Source organism: Plectropomus leopardus, chromosome 16 (assembly GCF_008729295.1).
Source record: "Plectropomus leopardus isolate mb chromosome 16, YSFRI_Pleo_2.0, whole genome shotgun sequence".
NCBI lineage: Eukaryota > Metazoa > Chordata > Actinopteri > Perciformes > Serranidae > Plectropomus > Plectropomus leopardus.
Genome location: NC_056478.1, coordinates 16,705,533 through 16,728,240, shown reverse-complemented (window position 1 = coordinate 16,728,240; position 22,708 = coordinate 16,705,533). Strand labels below are relative to the sequence as shown.

The following is a 22,708-nucleotide window of genomic DNA, read 5'->3' as shown; positions in this document are numbered from 1 at the left end:
TTTATCTTTGCTATTCACAGTGACTGTCTGAAAATTGGCAGGTAATGTGTGGGAAATAAAAGTTCGGCAGATTTCCATCACGTATCGCAGCAGTCAAACACAATTTTGTATAAAAACTCCTCTACACTGCCACTGTGATCTGTAGTTTTTATTACACTACATCAGGGCTTCACAGAAACACTTCAAGCACTCAGCATTACACCCTAAACAAAACATGAGACTGAACTAGCCAGCTGTCGCTGCATCGGCCCGCTCCAGATTGCAGCAGTATGTGCAAACTCACAAAGGAAGGAAACTGAACCCTGTATGTTTCTCTTTGTGCATAAAATCTGCCACTTCCTTAGGTTGACCACTCTGGTGGTGCAGTGAGCCGGAAGGTAAGAACTTTCAGCTTTCTACTCAGCACATCTTTATCTTTGCAGTGACCCAGTTCTCAGGTCACAAACATGAGCTTGTGTTTCTCTTGTTGTCAAAGAAGTGATGTCTCAGATAAGATTTAGTAACATAGAGGTGGTGTTGAGTAAAAGTTTTGTAATTGCAGCTCAAAGTTTAGTCATCATGAAAGGAAAAATCCGCAGTCACTGCTGTGAATGCACTGCAGAAGTGTTTTCTGTTCTCTGCTCCCTTCATTGTGCCGGCTGTGAGGTGCGTTCTGTTCTTTTGTGTCACATGTTGACAAAAGCATGTGTGTAAATTTGTACGTGTCGACAAAGTTTAAGTTTTAGTTCATCCGTTTCATGTAAGACTTGAATCATTATGATGTTTTTCACTTAGAGACGGTGTATTATTTATATGAGAGGAGCTGGTGTTGCTAAATGGGGGAGGCAATTGAGTTGGTTTTATTTTTTTGAGCAGGGAGGGGAGGAGGGGAGTTATGTTTTTTGATTTGGCTTTGTTGAGGGTCAGTCAATGAGTGGTTTTAAAAATTCACAAATGTCAGCACCCTGCAGATGAATTCCTGTAAGGTATTTTGAGACACTTTCATGGCAGAGTTCGGGTAGCCATTCTTTCTAAAATAATAAAGGACCCTCAGCGTGCAAGCGTGGCCGTGACACTGGCTTGGTTTTAATTTGGAATTTGTTTGTGGTGATGAGTTTGGTTGTGAGCGCAGACATGCTGCCAGAGCTGACTCGAGGTATGCATACGCTCTCACAGGTCTTCCAGGAAACAGTGCTCTGGGTGGGAAACGCATCAGAGACCCCGTGACTGGTTTGTTTTTTCTCACAGCTCTCAGAGTCCATTTTTGGGTCCTGGTGTAATCAGTCAGGTGTCCCTTACTGTCACTGCTGTGGTGGGCTGATACAAGCTCGGTTCTCGGATGTTACCCACAGTCACCACAGCCTGAATCATTTGGTCCTTCACATAGTAGAGGCGTGTGTGAAATGACTTGCACTGACGTGATGATGATCCCATGTGCCAAAAAACCCTTCTATCAAACTGAGAGCTTGAAATCATGAAGAAATGTCTGCTGCATCACACCTTCCTCTAGCAGCACATTTCTCATCATTGCCTCATTTATATTTACAACTTGAGAGAATCCCTTCAGGCACAATGCACGTCAGCAGAGACAGATAACAGCTGTGTCCCTCTGTGTGAGCCATCAGGCCTAATTACAGCTGACGCTGATTGTTTTCTCCGGCCTCCTGGCAACTCTGGACAGTAACAAGGACAGGCTCTTATCTTCCAGCGCAGGCTGGCATCCAGCTATTCAACAAGCCACTTCCTCTCTGTGCTCCATGCCTCACTTGTCTGCTGCTGAAGAGCCAAATGTATTTAGTACAAATTGAGATGCTTGAAAATTGGACACTGTAATTAAATAAATGATAGCTTAAAGGAAAGGTTGACATTTTGGGAGATGCGTTTTACCACATGTACATTAAATACAAAGCTACAGCCAGCATTTGCTAAGCTCAGCTCAGCACAAGACAATTAGATAAAAATACTGTTATACAAAGAAGTGTCTTCCCTTGTTTCTGTTTTTTATGCTGCCACATGATCGCTCGGAAAGTTCAACCCTTGCATTGCATGTCATGTTATAAGGAACATCCAAAAACTGCAGTTCCTTGAATGGTCACTTGAGGCTGACTCCAAAACAGAATAAATTCCCAAAAACTTCATGTTAAAATGCCCAACTTTACAACATAATACATTGGCTTATCTATGATAGGGCTTATTCTAATAATAATTTTTGAAAAACAAACAACTGGACAGAACCTCACCTTCATTTTATTTATTTACTTCAAGTTTAATTTGTAGTATTGAAAATTTAGTTCAACCAAATCCAGCCTCTTTTAACCAACCTTTTTATTCCTTTCAGTGTTATTCAGACAGATAATAATAATATTCTGTAATACTTTGAAACTGCTCTGTTTTCTAAGACTGTTTTCATTCTGTGATGATCTCATACCATTGCAACCCTATAAGTCATTCAGCTAAAAGAGTTAAAAAAAAAAAAAAAAAAAAAAAAAATCATGGGCATATTTCCCAAAATATTTTAACTGTATCTCTGAAACAAAGCATTATGGTCTGCCTTGATATTCTGAAAACAACTTTCAATATTATTTACAAGTATGTAAAGCTTCAGATGATGACATTTTCTTTGAAATTCATGTTTATCCATTTTATTTGAATAAGTCTACTGACCTGCAAAAAAAAAAAAAAAAAAAAAAAAATACAACAGAAGCTAGAGCACAGACGCACGTCAGCCATCAATAATGCAAGGGTTGGCATTTGGTTTGTTTTGCAGCTCTGCCATCAGTGAAGCATCACTGCTCTTCCTGCAGCTGAGGAAGCGCTGCTGGTTTTCCAAGCAAAGGGGTTGAATAATGGGGGAAAAGATTAGTGATACTGACACAGGAGGGGACATGAGGACACGAGTAGTGTGAGAAAATCAGGAATCGAAGCTTAAAATATTGGCCAAATGTATTTTGTTTCAACTCATTAGATCCTGTGTTGTCTGAGGTTATTATAACTGACTAAAACATCTGCGTCATCAAGGTTTTATCTTTAGAGAACAGAATGTTAAAAGAGGGTTTTCCAGAGTTTAATCATTCAGGTGAAAACACTACAACTGTCTGCTCAGGAGGTTGTTATCCGGCTCTGACGTTGATGGAGGCTCTGTGGAGATCACAATCAGGAGAGGGGGGATTTTAACAAGCACATACTGCAGACTAATCTTCACTATCTCACCATCGACTGACTCAGCTCCAGAGGAGCAAAGAGGAGGTCCTGTCAGGGGGGAGGGTCAGAGAGGAGTGGAGGAGGAGACAGGAACAAAACAGAAGAGAGTGAGGCAGAGCAAGACAGAGAGAAGAGGACCGGCGAGAGACACACAGATGATCAGAGACGGCTACTCAGAGATGGATTTAAATTTTCTTCAAGCTCTGGAGAGAGAAAGAGTCCTGGAGGTTCTTCAGAGAGACAAACTGCTGCGGACCATTGAAGAGGACAGGATACGGTGAGTCATTTTTCACCACTTTCATACTTACTTTCATTGATACTTCTTACTGATGCTGAAAGGTACTCAGGGGTGGATTATGAAGCAGTGGGTGCTTGGGCACAGATATAGAAAAGGCCCCACCACCTCTCCCGTTGTGCATATAGCAAGATGCAAGTTGGTGGTCGTTCTGCTTCTTTTTGTATTGTTGTTTAGCATCTTTGTATTCTTTATGTATCTTGTAGGTTTGTATATAGTTTGTGCTCATTTTGTTTTTCTTGGTAATGGCTTTGCACATTTTTTGGTCATTTTCTGTTTATTTGGGGTGTTAAGTGTCTCTTTTGAGGTAATTTTCTGTATTTTTTGGTTGCTCCGTGTCTCTGGTGTTTTTGTTTCTCTTTCTAGTGACTTTGTGTCGTTGTAATCATTTAGGGTCTTTTTGTGTTTCTTTGAAGTTATTTTGTGTGTCTTTTTTGTGTTTGGTGTCTCTTTTTAGCCATTTTGAGTCTCTTCCTGGTGGGTATGTGTTATCTTAAGTGTCTTTTTGGACCCCTTAAACTATAAAGAAAGGATGTTTGCTTCTTCACTGAAAAAAAGATCTTACACTTAAATTCTGATTCTAAATTTTCTTTATGAAAATTGCTTTAAGATGTTTTTCTCCATCTAAATCTCAGGAGGATGAAACATGAGCTCCAAGAGCTTCGGAGGAGAGGTGCGAAGAGCTCCGTGCGGCAGTATGGTGAGCGGACCTGCGCCCGCTGCCAGAGGCCTCTGGGAAAGTTCTGGAACTCGGGTGCAGTCTGCCGCGGCTGCAGCCACCGCATCTGCAGCAAGTGCCGTGTGGGAGCAGGAGCGGCAAACTGGAAATGCACAGTCTGCCATGCCTACAGGTGCAGTAGAGAGTTACACCTCCTGCTTAATAAAAAAAATATATCTGATTGAGCACAACTCAAATCACTGTACATGTTGAGTTTTATAACTCACTCTGTTTTTTTACTGTTTAAAACTATAATGAGACATTTTATGTCAACTCCTATTTTGTCCCTTTAAACTTAAGGTTCTAACTTTATTTAAAGTGCCTATAGCATAATCAGTATTTTTAATTTCACAATATAACAGATGACTGTGAAAAGGGTTGCTGCCAATAATTAATTTTAAGAAAATTATCTGGACTTGTAGCTCCCCTCCACTTCATTGAACTTTATTTTGGGTTTAAATTCAGAGTTTTGGAGTCCAGTGCTTGCTTGAGTTTTTGTTTCACTGAGGTGTTTCAAATGTTTAGTTTAAATTTACCAAAGTCACACAATATCACAAGCAAACTAACCAGCTGAGGCAGTAGTAGAACAGCTGTTCTGCAAAGTAAAATTACTGTTTTGGTCAAAGAATATCTGGTGGCTGCAAAGACAGCAATATATTATTTAGCAGCTTGAGAATATTTCCCCACAAGAGTTGGTGGTGACTAAATTTGAGCTAAAAGAGAGTGATTGCAGAGTATACCATGACTCTAAAAAGTAACATCAAATACTAAAATCTCTAATAAAAATCAAACTCAAATGTAAAGAGGCAGCAAGAAGTATGTGTGTTAATAATGACGCTATGTAATCTTCATCACAGGGAGGTGAAGTTCAGATCTGGAGAGTGGTTCCTAGAGGAGAGGGCAAAGAGATTTCCTGTCACCACAGGTTTGTTTACAATACAGCACACATTCACAAATGGTTTCCTTTTTGTAAATTCATCATTATTAAATATTAATACTCCCTCAATATCATCCAGTTTACCTGTGCCGTTTAATAAAATATGGATGATCTAGGTTGTGTTTATTGAAGCCTTTTGCTTCATATTAAAAGTTACTGAATTATTGAGTATTTATCATTTGACTGATTATACAGTCACAGTAAAGTAATATTTAGTCTCACTGTATGAATCATCCTCCGTTCTTCTCTCTGTCAGTGTGTAAACACGATGTTTTCATACTTGTGGTGCCTTGTTTCATTCATAATATTTATTTTCATTACAGACAAATGTGAGATGGTTGGAGAGAAACTATTAAAGACCTACAATGTGCTGAGGTACGAGGATCTCAACCTGTTTGTTTATTTTTTAATGAAAACTAACTTGAACATGAGACACATTGTGACATGTTTTTTTCTCTGATGTTTTTCAGTTATATATCCGTCGTGCCTCCCACTCCTCCACCATACATGGATTATCAGTACCTGAGCAGATCTGGGGTATAACACTGAAATATTTTCACCATTATTTAAATTAGTACCTTTAAAATGTAGCAACTAAGCACCAATTAATTCTGTTTTGATCTGCAGGATCTGAAAAACTCAAAAACTTTTGCCAAATCTATGGAGAATCTAATGGTTTCGATCACCAGTAATATGAAAAGTAAGTGTGTGCATCATTGACTGTGTCCTCTTTACAATTTTGCCTCAGAATTAGCAGCTTCCTCTGGAAGTTATCACAACATAATCTGAGTTAAATATTCGTGCAGTAATAACCACAAAGGAAATACGTCTGAAATATTATGATGCAATTTAAAAAAAAACAACCTTCCGAGCTCTTCACACTAACTGCACCAGCCAAAGTTGCATAAGATGATTTGCACAGATAGCAATGATGTAAACTTTTAAAGATTCAAAGTGTCTGACTTCTTGTTTCTTAATGCAGAGATTTCCACCTCTCAGAGTGATGTGCGAGGAGAGCTGCTGAGAGTTGGTGACAGCTGGAGAAGGTCAGGCTCAAACTACAGCACCCAAAAGAGCCTCTCTGACACAGAGATCAACAAATACAGCAATGTAAGTCTCCTGCAACCCTTCACATATCAGTATGGCAGCAAAAAATCACTCAGTTGCGGGTGCACAGGGCAAACAAAACCAAAATCCTTCCCCTGAGTCATCTGCTGCACTCCTGATACCACTGAGATGACTTTCACGTTCAAATAGTCCCACGAGAACACTAAAGGAGGCCATTCAAAGAAGCTTCAAGTGATCAAAGACCTTTACTGGTCCCTACTGGTGCTGAGAGAGAATAACAATCAGTGAAAAAATGATACTGTTTCTCTTTCAGCTCCTCAAAGGCCCCAGTCTCCCAAACCTCTTCAAGAGAAGCAAAGACAGCGACCAAGAGGGCTCCTCCACCGGGGCGGAAGACGAAACTTCCTGCGGTTCTGAGTACTCTGGAGGAAAGAGAGTGAGTAGAAGCTGATAAAACATCCCCAAGTGGCATCCTGTGACGGCTGAAATGTCACACTATAGATGTGATCATTTTAGTATCCTAGCTCAGCGGCTACCATCAGACTGCAGGCAAAAGTGGCCCAAACATGTTTTTTTTTTGCTCACATATAGATATGTTTTTGTCATTGCAATGTAATTGGTACTAATCACCTGGAATCTGATTTTTTTTTTTTACAATTTTGATTTGAGACACTTTTGACACATGAGGTCCTAAATCAGATACACGTCTATGGCAAGTTTTAACAGTTATTCTCAATATATTATCTATTTCATTACATTCTTTTAAAAATATTTTTGTTTGTGTCATACAGTTGTATCTAACATGGACTACAGCACACTGCCCCCACGATCTCTGGTGGTACTGCTCCGTTTTTGTACAGAGAGAGGGCGCCATCAGTAACCATATTTAAGGTTTAGCATAAATGAGCCTTCAGGCATGCGGTATGAATGTAGCCAGTGACAAAATACATTTTTCTGGTCTTTGCTCCTGTTAAAGTTCATCCTTTCCTGCCCTTTTAACTATAGTTTCAAACATTGCCCCCCTCAGGGTAGCAGCAGTAGCAGTATCAGTACAGACTGCGGCCTCTTTGAGAGCATCAGCGTAGCAGGAGAGCTTGAGCTGGCTCTGGCCTACAACACCAGCACTTCCTGTCTGGAGATCACGGTTGGCGCCTGCAGAAACCTCACCTGCGGAGACAACAAGAGGAGGAAGTGTCACCCGTAAGGATGACAAATATAACGCTCTGCATACATGTACAAATGTGAGCCCATTTTGTTGTGTGATTCTCCACCAAAGCCTCATCATGCTGTTGTTTCTCTGCGCAGATACGTCAAACTCAACATGCTTCCGGGAAAAAGCAGCAAAATGAAGACGACTGTGAAGAAAAACACCACTGATCCAGTTTTTAATGAAGTTTTAAAGGTAAAAATGTTTTTTCACTTAAGCTGTTCTGACAATCAGTGTGGTGTTTGTTGCTCAAATTACACATTGTTCCTCGTCTGGGTCTTGATAGTATCGCATAGAGCGCCACCTGCTGTTTGGAAAGAGACTGCAGGTGTCTGTGTGGCATTCAGGGACCCTGAGAAGGAAGGTGTTTCTCGGTGAGGTTCTTGTCCCGCTGGATGGTTGGAGGTTTGAAGACAAAGACTCCCAGTGCTTCAACTGGTACCCACTTTGTCCAAAGGTAAAACTGCAATTTCAATAAAATATTTCTTATTCTGTTTCAGATGAACAACTCTGATGTTACACATAAGGAGAAACACATTAAAGGGACAGTTCACCCTGAAATAACATTTTTTTAAAAAATCGTCTTACCTCTGGTGCTATTTATCGGTCTAGAGTGTTTTTGTGTGATCAAACACAGAGATGTCTGCGTTCTCTTTACTAATGAAACTAAACGACACTCGGCTTGTGTTACACAAAGCAAAAACAAACAAACAAGCAAAAAAACGAACAGAACAAACTGTTTTTTTTACAGTATCAGAGTTTACTGGAGGACTTTTTTAATTTCTTGCAGCATTTTTTCAAATATCAAAATGACTATTTTGCAAAGTTTGATTTCATTAACTTCAAGACTTTGATTTTAATAATGTACAGAGCCAATTAACTCTGATTGATTTTTTTTGAAGTCTTGTGCACACAATTTGTTGTCTTATGTATACAGAAAGTATGCAAGAAAAGGAAAAGGGACATTTTAAAATAGCTTATTATATTGAGCTGAACTTATGTTGTTTATTTTGTCTGTATTTTTATATTTCTTCTTTTATAATGTTGAACACATTTGGTCCCCGTATTTGTCAGAGGGCTGCATTTGAGCTTATTTCTGTCCTCTTTCTTTGATTTCTGTGTCCATCAGGCTGAGAGTCCAGAGGGCGGCGCTGTAGAGCCTGACGGAGGAGTCAAGTTCAGCTTCTACAACCAGGGTGAGCTCCTGCAGCTCGGCTCCTTTAAATATCTGCAAGAAAAAGACTCACGTCGCAGGATAATTTAATATTAATTTACTGTTACAATCTAATAATGACATCTCTGCATTTTCACTTGAGAAACCCTCTGTCTTTTGTTGGTTTGCACAAAAACACTACACAATGTTGGCTCCGTACAGGAAATGAAAGTAGCCTTGTGTTTGATATGCTTTGTTGTTTATTTCTTTGTTGGTTGTATTCTTATTTATTGATTTATTTATTCTTTCTCATAATCTAATTCTCAAACCACACATAGTATTTTCTTTTTGTATTGTTTGTAAAATTGGGCTTTACAAATAAACTATTAAAGTTGACCATCAAATTTTTATTTTAAAAATCATTCACCAACAACGTAGTTTTAATTTTGAAATCAATGAGAATTCACTCTGATAAAAAATACCTCAGTTCATAGTACATATCGGCTTAATTAGTTAAATAGAATAAGTACTCTACAGTAATTTGTAGTGTTTTAGATCTAAATATATATATATATTTTTTAACTTATAACAGCTTAAAGGTTCAGCATTATGGATTTAGAGCAATATATCAGCACAAATCGAATAAAAATATAAGAACAAATAAGTACTATAATAACTATGTTTTTTTCAGTATATAATCATCTGAAAATAAGATTTTTTTTTTTATTTATTACATTAGAATGAGAATGAAACTATATAATATATAAACATATAGATAGATAGATACATAGATAGATAGATAGATATAGATATATAGATATATATAGATATGCTTCATAGATAAAAAAGACTATAAATTATAAGCTCACAATTAATAATGATAATAATAACTTTATTTACATAGCACCTTTAAAAACACAGTTTACAAAGTCGAGGCTGCAAAGTTAATAAGACAATTTAGTCAATAATGCTGACAAAGGGAATTCAAAGCAGAGACATATTAGATAAATACGGTAACAAAAAGGCAGTAGACACAGAGCACTGATGATAATGACAATAAAAATAATAATAAGCAGGATCATGGCAGAATAAAAAAAATTTAAAAAGCTAAAATTATAAGACAAAATGAAAATTTGAATAAATTAATTGAATTATAAGATGAGTTAAAAGACGAAAGAAGAATTTTCTTTTCAAGATATGAACTGAAACGCAGTGGTGGAGGAAGTATTTATAAAAGATATAAGTACATAAGTTAAAGTGGGAATATTGCTCTCTAAAAATACTGTGTCACAAGTGAAAGTCTTTCATTCAAAATTTCACCCAAGTACAAAAGTAAAATGAATGAAACGGCATAAAACAAAAATACTTGAGTACAAGTACCTCAAAGTTGCACTTAAAAACTGTACTTGTGAAATTATGCTCAGCTGTCTTTAAAAGGAGTAAAAGTTTTGGGCACTAGAGGTCAGAAGAGCGTATCTTTTGGACTCCTCAGTGACAGACGTGGTCTCGCAGAGGTTAACACGGTGTCACATGGCAATGATCGACTAACTGTCCTTATCAAAGGTGCCAAACACCTTCCCATTAATGCAAACACAGCTCAGAACACCTGCGTCAGAGTGTAAATACACCTCATTGTGGCCCCGCGTCTCTCTTTGTGTGTGTGTTTCAGTGTGTGCAGGCCTGCGAGGTGTGTTGTGTGTGTTCTGGTGTGTGTTTATGAATGCTTTAAAGACTGTAAGTGTTTAATAGGCGTGAGGGTGTGTTTATATAGCTATTTGTGTTTGTGTTGTGTTTAGGTGTCTGACTCTGGGAGCAGGAGGAGAGCTCATCCAGACAACAGCCAATTCTGAGGGCGAGGCCGGGTGAAGGACGGCTCTCTGAACCCGAAACTGTGGCCCCTTCAGCTCCTCTGAAGGACCCCTGAAGAGGGGCTCACACTGACCCTGGTAACAGCTGAAACTTCCTTTATCACATCCTACACAAATGATACTCTGGTCACTCTTTAACCTTGCCTGTTTCAAATTAATAAGTATACAAATAATTAGAACACACTATGACTCAAGCAAACATAAGACTTTTTTATTTAGGGGTTCTGAACCTTTTTTTGGGGTACATGAAAGCCCACCTGTTCATACTTGTATCGGGTCAGGGCCTATCTCGCGGCACATGTTCAAAGCGGCTGGCATCACCAATTGCTCTGCTTTTGTGAAGGCTTTCTTGATTTCTGGCTTAGGAAGGCTTCCATGGCTCATCTTAGAGCCAAACTCCACACATAAGGCTTTAGGATCTGCGTCACCACCGACAAAACCATATTTAACTTATTCCAGATTGTATCTATGAACTCTAATATTTTTAGCAGCACTACTGTTGTCTTTTTTTGCTTCAGGAACTTTACTGTTAATTGCAACACCACAGCCTACAGATTATTTGATATGTTAAAAAACATTTTTAAAAGTGAACATCGCATTAGCTTCAACATCAAAGGGTGCTCACAGTCAACACAGGGGCCTTGACCAAGTCCCAAAGGAACAGGCCCCAAGATTCAGTGGAGCCAGGTCATTTTAAACTGCATGAATAAAGCATTTTTGGCTTCATGCAGCAATGAGCAGCTTTTATAGGAATGAACAGGGACCCAACTTGAACATCAGCTCGTCATCGATTCTCTTTATACATCCATGGCCCCAACTCAGTGGTTGAGAAAGTCTGAATTAAATGGTTAAAATATCGAACTATTCCTTAAAATTTGATTGCAGCTATGTGAATCAGTTATCAACTCTTTTTACGGCAACTATGGATGCTTCGTAGTAGAAGTTATAAGTGCCAATAATCCTTTTTTCCAGTCTCAATAAACACCTAAAAATGCCCTGGTATTATCTCACAAACTGCATTATAGAGTGTTATAAAAAATATATGAAGCCTTCAGCTCATATATTTATGCATATAGAAGTAAAATGTGGTGTGGTTTTAAACTGAGATATCTCTGCAGCATTCAAGCTGTCTTTTACATTTAACATCCTCCACAAAATGACGTTCTTTCAGAGGAGTTAAGCAGCTAAACATCCATGCAAATTAAGTTACTGGAAAAGGCATTGGGATGATATTTCTCCCAAATGAAATTTGGAGCCGCACCCGCCACCTCGCAGGAAATGGTTTGCCTTAATTCAGAGTGACTCTTCAGCGTTTCCTTCTGCACAATGACGCCTTTCTTTTCTCTGACTTTGCAGTGTGTGAAAGACATGCTCAGTCTCTGGTTTCACTGGTTTTAGTGAAGAAGAAGGGAGAAAAAAACTTCCTGTGGAAGCTGCGGTGATGTCACTGACCTGGAATTCTCTGTTAACTTTGTCTTCTCCATGGTCACCATGGCAACCATGTTGGATGCCCCAACAGGTGGAGTGAGGTTGGCTTCCCCATTTCTTGCCAACAACAACATCAGAAGGACATGACGACATTCAATGTCTCTGCCCAACTACAGACTCAGCACTTTAACATGTGCACAGTGCTGCTGTATTTACTGAGAGCTGTAAACTAGTCATCATTCATTCAATTACTGTGTTGTGCACATTTGTAAAAAAAAAAAAAAATGTTTTTAATTTATTTACTTCTCAAACTGAATCACTTTATGATTAAATGTATTGAAGTCTAGTGCTTGAACTTCCTTCTTCTTGAATGTACTTGGCCTTAAGTCTGTGGAAACATTACATATGCAAACATTACTTTGAACCAAATGCAAACATCAGCATGCTAACATGCTCACTTGGACAATGATAAGATGCAATGCTTAGCAGGGGTAAAGATCACCATGTTCACCATCTTGTTTTAGCACAAGGAAACTACTATGGCTATTGTTTCCAGTTCTGTTGAAAAATCTGTTTCTAACCCATCATATGTTTGTTGTTTCAACTTTGACTGAAAAATCCTAGCACAAAATGAAAAATATACCTTACACAATGTTATCTAATGTTTTATATTTAAATGTACACCTTTATTTTCCTTATTATTGGCCTCCAAACACATCATGGCTGTGTCTTGCAGCTGCATTTAACTTCTTCTTAAACTCTTCTGTTTGCCCCAAGCTATATGATGTAAGACCCAACGGAGCAGGTCTGACTTTTATAGTGTCCTTGGTTTAGCGTGTTAGCCTGGTAACATTTGCTGTCTGGTGCCAAAGACAAAGAATCGCTGCAGCTGGTGGGAATGTCATCAGTTTTTCAGGTATGTTGTCACAAGCCATACTTTCTCAAAGTGTGGCCATCGGCCAATGGCAACCTCACAAATATCAAATGTCACATGCATCACATTGCACACCCCTAACAAGCATCCTTCAGGTTAGGAATGAAAACTTGTGGAAAGCCAGTTAAGTGTTAGCTGTCAGTTACGTGGCAGCTATAGTATCTTGTGAGTGTCGCAGGAATTTGAATGTTCTTTCATCAGTGCCAGTACTCTTAGTTAAAATTTGCAATTTTGGGGGACATCTTCTAAGTGTAATGGAGAGGTGAGATGGAAAAGACCTTTTGTTTTATGAGTACACTTTTGTGTGTGGCCTTGGATCATATGCTGGCTCCCTCAATTGTCACTCAGTTGTTAAAATCTTGAGAACCATTGGTATGATAGAAATATGACAAAAAAGTCATAGCATAATATGCCATTAAAAATCAGGAAAATAAATCATAGCCAAATATTTTTTTAAAAATTATAGAAAATATGTCATGATATAGCATGTCATCACAAATCATGAAAAATTAATTGTAAAGTAAAGTATGTTGAACAAAATAGCATTAAAAATTAGGAGCATGGTTTGTCCTCCAAAATGGCTTGAAAAATCCATAGTATACTATAACATCCAAAATAACAAAAAATGTCATACAACATTAGGTCATCCATAATGAAAAAACTCATAGCGTTATGATTTGAGGTTTTGAGTGTACTGTGTACTCTGTTGTCTCGGTTTTCTCTTAGTGTTTGATGTTTCTTGTTTTCCTTGTTTCTTGGTGCTTTTGTTCTCTTTCCTGTTTTATTTTGTATTTTTACTCCTCCTGTGTCATGCCTGGTTTTACCTCCTGTCTGCACATTTTTCCTGAATAACTTCACCTCTCTTTAATTAGTCTTGTCTGTCCCTCCTTGAGTCTTCCCTGCAAACCTATTTCTTATTAAGTCTCGTTTGCTCAGCCTAAGTGCTCCCAGCCACACCATCATTAATTTGGCAATCCCAGTGTTTCCCTCCTTTTCCTGTGTGCACCTACCTGAGCTGTGTGTCGTTGTCTTGATTAGTTCCTCATGTGTATAAACCTGTGTGTTTCCCTTTGTCCAATGTCAGTTCATCTGTTGATCCTGCTGTGATCCGGCTGTGATCCTCCCTGTTTTCTGATGTCTTCACCTGCATTCCTTTAGTGACCCTGGCTTTTGTAAGTTTGGTTTTTAATTCAAATTTTAATTGTCCTTTGTGTTTTTTGGTACCTGTGGGATTCTGGACTCTGTTTGGAAAAAAATAAGCATTAAAAGCTCCCTTTTGGTTTGCACACTCGTCTGCCTGTTTGTTTCTGCACTTGGGTCCTCCTTTAACTTAACCCCATGACATCATAGTGTAGGATGACTGCCAAAATCACAAAAGACAGCATAATATAGTGTGTCATCCAAGATCACAAAAAAAATGTCATAGCATTATATGACATCAGAGTAATGGAAAAAAAAGTCACATTATAGTATGTTGTCTAAAATTAAATAAGAAAACATTAAAGGATAGTATGCCATCCTAAATCATAATGGAGTGTGTCATGAGCAATCATAAAAAATGTTATAGGATGATCGTCCAAAATTATGAAATATTGTCAGTATCATATGATGTTCAAAATCAACAAAGACATAGAATAAAATGTTGTCAAAAATAAATAAATAATAATAAAAATTAATAAATCAGACATGTTGTACCGCTTTTTTTTTGTTGTTTTTTTTTTGTTACCAAAACTGTTTGGTGCTGTTGAGTGGTACTTTGCTGAAAACTATTTCAAAGGGGTGCGTTACAGAAAAAAGTTTGGGAACCACTGTCCTATACTATGATGTTATCTGTCATTTTTTGATATGCTTTATTATAATGTTGTTGGCCATTTTTTCAACATTAAATACAATGACGTGTCAACATACTATTTTATTTGGTTTTCAGCTGTTTTTGGAAATGTCATATTGTGACATCTTTTGCCATATTTTCTGTCATTTTTTGTCGACATGCTTTTTAATGATGTTTTGGAGCATTTTTGAAATATTCTAAATATTAAGATGTTTACGCATGCTAGTTTTATGTCACTTTCAGCCATTTTTGGAGCGTTTCACTATTTGAGAATTTTCGACACACTATACTATGCGATTTTCTGCCACATTTTCGACATGCTAAATTATGATGTTTTTGGCAGTTTTTTTTTTTTTTTTTTTTTTTGCTTTGAATGCTATGACGTGACTCTAAAACCTATAATATGTTGTTTTTGGCTTACCCTTGTAGAGTTGCTTCATGGCATACAAACTTGGAAAAAACGCAAAAAGTCATTATGAAGCATAACAAAAGTATGGCAAAGCGACATAGTATAGTATGCCGAAAAAAGTCAAATCTTTACATGTCCCAAAAATGTCTGAAAATGACATATTATAGCTTGTAGAGTCGCACCATTGCATAAAAAGTCGAAAAAAGGCCAAATATGTTATAACCGAGAATGTCCAAAACAATGGCTGAAAATATCGTAATGAAGCTTGTAGAGTCCCTTCATAGCATACAAATTTGAAAAACGGACAAAATGTGACTAACTTAAGCATGTCGAAAAAATGGCCGAAATTGCATAGTAGACAATAGTATGGTGAAAAAAAGTCAAATTTTGACATATCCAAATAATGGCTGAAAATGACACATTAAAGCATGTAGAACTGCGTCAAAGAATACAAAATTGAAAAAAAAAAAAAAAACACCCAAAAGTCATAATTTAGCATGTCAAAAGAGTGGACGAAAACCGCATAGTAAACTATGCATAAAAAAGTCAAATTTTGACATGGCCCAAAAATGGCTGAAAATGACGTATTATAGCTTGTAGAGTCGCACCATAGCAAACAAAAGTGAAAACAAAGCCAAAAACGTCATAATTTAACATGTTGACAAAATGGCCGAAAACCGCATAGTATAGTATGGCAAAAAAGTCAAATGTTGACATGTCCTAAAAATGGTTGAAAATGACATATTATAGCTTGTAGAGTTGCGCTATAGCATACAAAGTTGAAAACAAAGCCAAAAACATCATAATTTAGCATGTCAAAAAAATGGCCAAAAACTGCAAAGTATAGTATCGCAAAAAAGTCAAATTTTGACGTGTTCCAAAAATGGCTGAAAACGATATATTATAGCTTGTAGAGTCGCAGCATAGCAAACAAAAGTGGAAACAAAGCCAAAAACATCATAATTTAGCATGTTGAAAAAATGGTCGAAAACCGCATAGAATAGTATGGCAAAAAAGTAAAATTTTGACATCTTCTAAAAATGGTTGAAAATGGCATATTATAGCTTGTAGAGTCACGTCATGGCATGAAAAGTAGTGAAAAAAGGAAAAAACGTCATAATTTGACATGTCGAAAAAATGGCCGAAAACCGCATAGTATAGTATGGCAAAAAAGTCAAATGTTGACATGTCCTAAAAATGGCTGAAAATGACATATTATAGCTTGTAGAGTTGCGCTTTAGCATACAAATTTGAAAACAAAGCCAAAAACATCATAATTTAGCATGTCAAAAAAATGGACGAAAACCGCATAGTATAGTATGGAAAAAAATGTCAAAATGGCCCAAAACCACATAGTATAGTATGGCGAAAAATGTGAAATTTTTACATGTCAAAAAAATGGCTGAAAATGACATATTATAGCTTGTAGAGTCGCGTCATGGCATGAAAAGTAGTGAAATAAACCAAAAAAGTAATAATTTAGCATGTCGAAAAAATGGTTTGAAACGGCATAGTATAGTATGGCAAAAAAGTCAAATTTAGACATGTCCTCAAAATGGCTGAAAATGACTTATTATAGCTTATAGAGTCGCACCATAGCAAACAAAACTGGAAACAAAGCCAAAAACAACATAATTTAGCATGTTGAAAAAATGACCGAAAACCACATAGTATAGTATGGCGACAAATGTCAAATTTTCACGTGTCCTAAAAATGGCTGAAAATGACTTATTAGAGCTTGGAGAGTCGCACCATAGCAAACAAAAGTGGAAAAAAAGCCAAAAACATCATAATTTAACATGTCGAAAAAATGGCCGAAAACCGCATAGTATAGTATGGCAAAAAATTCAAATTTTGACATGTCCTCAAAATGGCTGAAAATGACATATTATAGCTTGTAGAGTTGCGCTATAGCATACAAAGTTAAAAACAAAGCCAAAAACATCACGATTTAGCATGTCAAAAAAATGGACTAAAACCGCATAGTATAGTATGGCAAAAAATGTCAAAATGGCCCAAAACCGCATAGTATAGTATGGCAAAAAAGTCAAATTTAGACATGTCCTAAAAATGGCTGAAAATGACATATTATAGCTTGTAGAGTTGCGCTATAGCAAACAAAAGTGGAAACAAAGCCAAAAACATCATAATTTAGCGTGTCGAAAAAATGGCTGAAAACCGCATAGTATAGTATGGCAAAAAATGTCAAAATGGCCCAAAACTGCATAGTATAGTATGGCAAAAAAGTCAAATTGACATGTCCTAAAAATGGCTGAAAATGACTTATTATAGCTTGTAGAGTTGCGCTAGCATAGAATACAAAGTGACAACAAAGCCAAAAACATCATAATTTTAGCATGTCGAAAAAATGGCCGAAAACCGCATAGTATAGTATGGCAAAAAAGTCAAATTTAGACATGTCCTAAAAATGGCTGAAATGAATGTCCTAAAAATGGCTGAAAATGGCATATTATAGCTTGTAGAGTCACGTCATGGCATGACAAAGTAGTGAAACAAAGGTAAAAACGTCATAATTTGACATGTCGAAAAAAATGGCCGAAAACCGCATAGTATAGTATGGCAAAAAAGTCAAAATTTGACATGTCCTAAAAATGGCTGAAAATGACATATTATAGCTTGTAGAGTTGCTTAGCATACAAAAGTGAAAACAAAGCCAAAAACATCATAATTTAGCATGTCGAAAAAAATGGCCGAAAACCGCATAGTATAGTATGGCAAAAAAAGTCAAATTTTGACATGTCCTAAAAATGGCTGAAAATGACTTATTATAGCTTGTAGAGTCGCAGCATAGCAAACAAAGTGGAAACAAAGCCAAAAACATCATAATTTAGCATGTCGAAAAAATGGCCGAAAACCGCATAGTATAGTATGGCAAAAAAGTCAAATTTTTAGACATGTCCTAAAAATGGCTGAAAATGACATATTATAGCTTGTAGAGTTGCGCTATAGCATACAAAGTTGAAAACAAAGCCAAAAACATCACGATTTAGCATGTCAAAAAAATGGACTAAAACCGCATAGTATAGTATGGCAAAAATGTCAAAATGGCCCCAAAACCGCATAGTATAGTATGGCAAAAAAGTCAAATTTAGACATTTCCTCAAAATGGCTGAAAATGACTTATTATAGCTTGTAGAGTCGCACCATAGCAAACAAAAGTGGAAACAAAGCCAAAAACATCATAATTTAACATGTCGAAAAAAATGGCCGAAAACCGCATAGTATAGTATGGCAAAAAAGTCAAATTTTGTCAATTTTGACATGTCCTAAAAATGGCTGAAAATGACTTATTATAGCTTGTAGAGTCGCAGCATAGCAAACAAAAGTGGAAACAAAGCCAAAAACATCATAATTTAGCATGTCGAAAAAATGGCCGAAAACCGCATAGTATAGTATGGCAAAAAAGTCAAATTTTGTCAAATTTTGACATGTCCTAAAAATGGCTGAAAATGACTTATTATAGCTTGTAGAGTCGCAGCATAGCAAACAAAAGTGGAAACAAAGCCAAAAACATCATAATTTAGCATGTCGAAAAAATGGCCGAAAACCGCATAGTATAGTATGGCAAAAAAGTCAAATTTGACATGTCCTAAAAATGGCTGAAAATGACATATTATAGCTTGTAGAGTTGCGCTATAGCATACAAAGTTGAAAACAAAGCCAAAAACATCATAATTTAGCATGTCAAAAAAATGGACTAAAACCGCATAGTATAGTATGCAAAAAATGTCAAAATGGCCCAAAACCGAATAGTATAGTATGGCAAAAAAGTCAAATTTAGACATGTCCTCAAAATGGCTGAAAATGACTTATTATAGCTTGTAGAGTCGTACCATAGCAAACAAAAGTGGAAACAAAGCCAAAAAAAGCAAAACATAATTTAGCATGTCGAAAAAATGGCCGAAAACCGCATAGTATAGTATGGCAAAAAAGTCAAATTTTGTCAAATTTTGACATGTCCTAAAAATGGTGAAAATGACATATTATAGCTTGTAGAGTCGCAGTCATAGCAAACAAAAGTAGTGAAAAAAGCCAAAAACATCATAATTTAGCATGTCGAAAAAATGGCCGAAAACCGCATAGTATAGTATGGCAAAAAAGTCAAATTTTGACATGTCCTAAAAATGGCTGAAAATGACTTATTATAGCTTGTAGAGTCGCACTTTAGCATACAAAAAGTGGAAACAAAGCCAAAAACATCATAATTTAGCATGTCGAAAAATGGCCGAAAAACCGCATAGTATAGTATGGCAAAAAAAATGTCAAAATTTTATAGTATGGCGATGTCAAATTTGACATGTCCTAAAAATGGCTGAAAATGACTTATTATAGCTTGTAGAGTCGCACCATAGCAAACAAAAGTGGAAAAAGGCAAAAAAACCAAAAACATCATAATTTAGCATGTCGAAAAAAAATGGCCGAAAACCGCATAGTATAGTATGGCAAAAAAGTCAAATTTTGACATGTCCTAAAAATGGCTGAAAATGACTTATTATAGCTTGTAGAGTCGCATAGCATAGCAAACAAAAGTGGAAACAAAGCCAAAAACATCATAATTTAGCATGTCGAAAAAATGGCCGAAAACCGCATAGTATAGTATGGCAAAAAAGTCAAATTTTGACATGTCCTTAAAATGGCTGAAAATGACTTATTATAGCTTGTAGAGTCGCAGCATAGCAAACAAAAGTGGAAACAAAGCCCAAAAAAGGCCAAAAACATCATAATTTAGCATGTCGAAAAAATGGCCGAAAACCGCATAGTATAGTATGGCAAAAAAGTCAAATTTTGACATGTCCTAAAAATGGCTGAAAATGACTTATTATAGCTTGTAGAGTCGCATATAGCAAACAAAAGTGGAAACAAAGCCAAAAACATCATAATTTAGCATGTCGAAAAAATGGCCGAAAACCGCATAGTATAGTATGGCAAAAAAGTCAAATTTTGTCAAATTTTGACATGTCCTAAAAATGGCTGAAAATGACATATTATAGCTTGTAGACGTGCGTATAGAGTTGAAACAAAGCCAAAAAACATATAATTTAGCATGTCGAAAAAATGGCCGAAAAACCGCATAGTATAGTATGGCAAAAAAGTCAAAAAACGATCATGTCCTAAAAATGGCTGAAAATGACTTATTATACCTTGCAGAGTCGAGTAAACAAAGTGGCCAAAAACATCATAATTTAGCATGTCAAAAAATGGCCGAAAAACGCATAGTATAGTATGGCAAAAAAGTCAAATTTTGACATGTCCTAAAAATGGCTGAAAATGACTTATTATAGCTTGTAGAGTCGCACCATAGCAAACAAAAGTGGAAACAAAGCCAAAAACAGGCATAATTTAGCATGTCGAAAAAATGGCCGAAAAACCGCATAGTATAGTATGGCAAAAAAAAGTCAAATTTTGACATGTCCAAATTAAAAATGGCTGAAAATGACTTATTATAGCTTGTAGAGTCGCACCATAGCAAACAAAAGTGGAAACAAAGCCAAAAAAAAAAACATCATAATTTAGCATGTCGAAAAAATGGCCGAAAACCGCATAGTATAGTATGGCAAAAAAGTCAAAATTTTGACATGTCCTAAAAATGGCTGAAAATGACTTATTATAGCTTGTAGAGTCGCAGCATAGCAAACAAAAAGGAAACAAAGCCAAAAACATCATAATTTAGCATGTCGAAAAAATGGCCGAAAACCGCATAGTATAGTATGGCAAAAAAGTCAAATTTTGTCAAATTTTGACATGTCCTAAAAATGGCTGAAAATGACTTATTATACCTTGTAGAGTCGCAGCATAGCAAACAAAGTGGAAACAAAGCCAAAAACATCATAATTTAGCATGTCGAAAAAAAAAATGGACGAAAAACCGCATAGTATAGTATGGCAAAAAAGTCAAATTTTGACATGTCCTAAAAATGGCTGAAAATGACTTATTATAGCTTGTAGAGTCGCACCATAGCAAACAAAAGTGGAAACAAAGCCAAAAACATCATAATTTAGCATGTCGAAAAAAATGGCCGAAAACCGCATAGTATAGTATGGCAAAAAAGTCAAATTTTGTCAAAAATGACATGTCCTAAAAATGGCTGAAAATGACTTATTATAGCTTGTAGAGTCGTCAATAGAAACAAAGTTGCCAAAAAAAGCCAAAAACATCATAATTTAGCATGTCGAAAAAATGGCCGAAAACCGCATAGTATAGTATGGCAAAAAAGTCAAATTTTGACATGTCCTAAAAATGGCTGAAAATGACTTATTATAGCTTGTAGAGTCGCACCATAGCAAACAAAAGTGGAAACAAAGCCAAAAACATCATAATTTAGCATGTCGAAAAAATGGCCGAAAAATAGCATAGTATAGTATGGCAAAAAAGTCAAATTTTGACATGTCTTAAAAATGGCTGAAAATGACATTATTATAGCTTGCAGAGACGTGTCATAGTATAAAAAACAAAGTGGAAACAAAGCAAAAAAGCCAAAAACATCATAATTTAGCATGTCAAAAAATGGCCGAAAACCGCATAGTATAGTATGGCAAAAAGTCAAATTTTGACATGTCCTAAAAAATGGCTGAAAATGACTTATTATAGCTTGTAGAGTCGCACCATAGCAAACAAAAGTGGAAACAAAGCCAAAAACATCAAAAACATTTATTTAGCACATCGAAAAAAATGGCCGAAAAAACCGCATAGTATAGTATGGCAAAAAAGTCAAATTTTGACATGTCCTTAAAAATGGCTGAAAATGACATTATTATAGCTTGTAGAGTCGCGTCATAGCAGTCAAAGTGGAAACAAAGCCAAAAAAAAACATCATAATTTAGCATGTCGAAAAAATGGCCGAAAACGCATAGTATAGTATGGCAAAAAAAGTCAAATTTTGACATGTTTGACATGTCCTAAAAATGGCTGAAAATGACATATTATAGCTTGTAGAGTTGTGTCATATAGCAAAGTAAACAAGTGGAAAACAAAGCCAAAAACATCATAATTTAGCATGTCGAAAAAAATGGACGAAAACGCCATAGTATAGTATGGCAAAAAAAATTTTGTCAAATTTTGACATGTCCTAAAAATGGCTGAAAATGACTTATTATAGCTTGCAGAGTGCATAGTAGCAAACAAAAGTGGAAACAAAGGCCAAAAAAGGCCAAAAACATCATAATTTAGCATGTCGAAAAAATGGACCAAAAACGCATAGTATAGTATGGCAAAAAAGTCAAATTTTGACATGTCCTAAAAATGGCTGAAAATGAATTATTATAGCTTGTAGAGACGTGCAGCATAGTAAACAAAAGTGGAAACAAAGGCCAAAAAAGCCAAAAACATCATAATTTAGCACATGTCAAAAAATGGCCGAAAAAACGCCATAGTATAGTATGGCAAAAAAAATTTTGTCAAATTTTGACATGTCCTTAAAAATGGCTGAAAATGACATATTATAGCTTGTAGAGTCGCATCATCATGGAAACATAGCAAACAAAAGTGGAAACAAAGCCAAAAAAGGCATCATCATATTTAGCACATGTCGAAAAAAATGACGAAAAACGCCATAGTATAGTATGGCAAAAAAGTCAAATTTTGACATGTCTTCCTAAAAATGGCTGAAAATGACATTATTATAGCTTGTAGCAGCGACTGTCATAGTAGTCAAAGTGGAAA

General features: G+C 36.3%; 1 protein-coding gene across 3 annotated transcripts; it reads left to right on the top strand.

Moving 5' to 3' along the window:
- The first annotated feature begins 219 nt into the window (after nucleotides 1–219).
- Nucleotides 220–12,179, top strand: sytl3 (synaptotagmin-like 3). 3 transcript variants are annotated; one of them, XR_006106602.1, is made up of 14 exons: nucleotides 220–3,457; nucleotides 4,111–4,326; nucleotides 5,051–5,118; nucleotides 5,454–5,505; nucleotides 5,601–5,667; nucleotides 5,758–5,830; nucleotides 6,113–6,240; nucleotides 6,512–6,634; nucleotides 7,226–7,398; nucleotides 7,504–7,600; nucleotides 7,692–7,862; nucleotides 8,535–8,601; nucleotides 10,355–10,504; nucleotides 11,783–12,179. XR_006106602.1 is itself a non-coding variant. In XM_042502946.1 (13 exons), the coding sequence occupies exons 1-13, from the start codon at nucleotides 3,336–3,338 to the stop codon at nucleotides 10,360–10,362; spliced, it is 1,365 nt and encodes a 454-aa protein (XP_042358880.1). In that variant the 5' UTR covers nucleotides 220–3,335; the 3' UTR covers nucleotides 10,363–11,769. The 3 variants fall into 3 exon arrangements, 2 of the variants coding, with proteins under 2 accessions (XP_042358880.1, XP_042358879.1); XM_042502946.1 differs by lacking the exon at nucleotides 11,783–12,179 and having other exon boundaries at nucleotides 10,355–11,769; XM_042502945.1 differs by lacking the exons at nucleotides 10,355–10,504; nucleotides 11,783–12,179 and having other exon boundaries at nucleotides 1,188–3,457; nucleotides 8,535–8,954.
- Nucleotides 12,180–22,708: the final 10,529 nt, after the last annotated feature.

What these genes read in the sequence shown, in the direction of transcription:
- sytl3 (XM_042502945.1), top strand. Translation starts at nt 3,336, where the DNA reads ATGATCAGAGACGGCTACTCAGAGATGGATTTAAATTTTCTTCAAGCT. An exon ending in ACAGTCTGCCATGCCTACAG is followed by an intron (nt 4,327 to 5,050) that starts GTGCAGTAGAGA and finishes TCTTCATCACAG; the next exon opens with GGAGGTGAAGTTCAGATCTG. An exon ending in GAGATTTCCTGTCACCACAG is followed by an intron (nt 5,119 to 5,453) that starts GTTTGTTTACAA and finishes TTTTCATTACAG; the next exon opens with ACAAATGTGAGATGGTTGGA.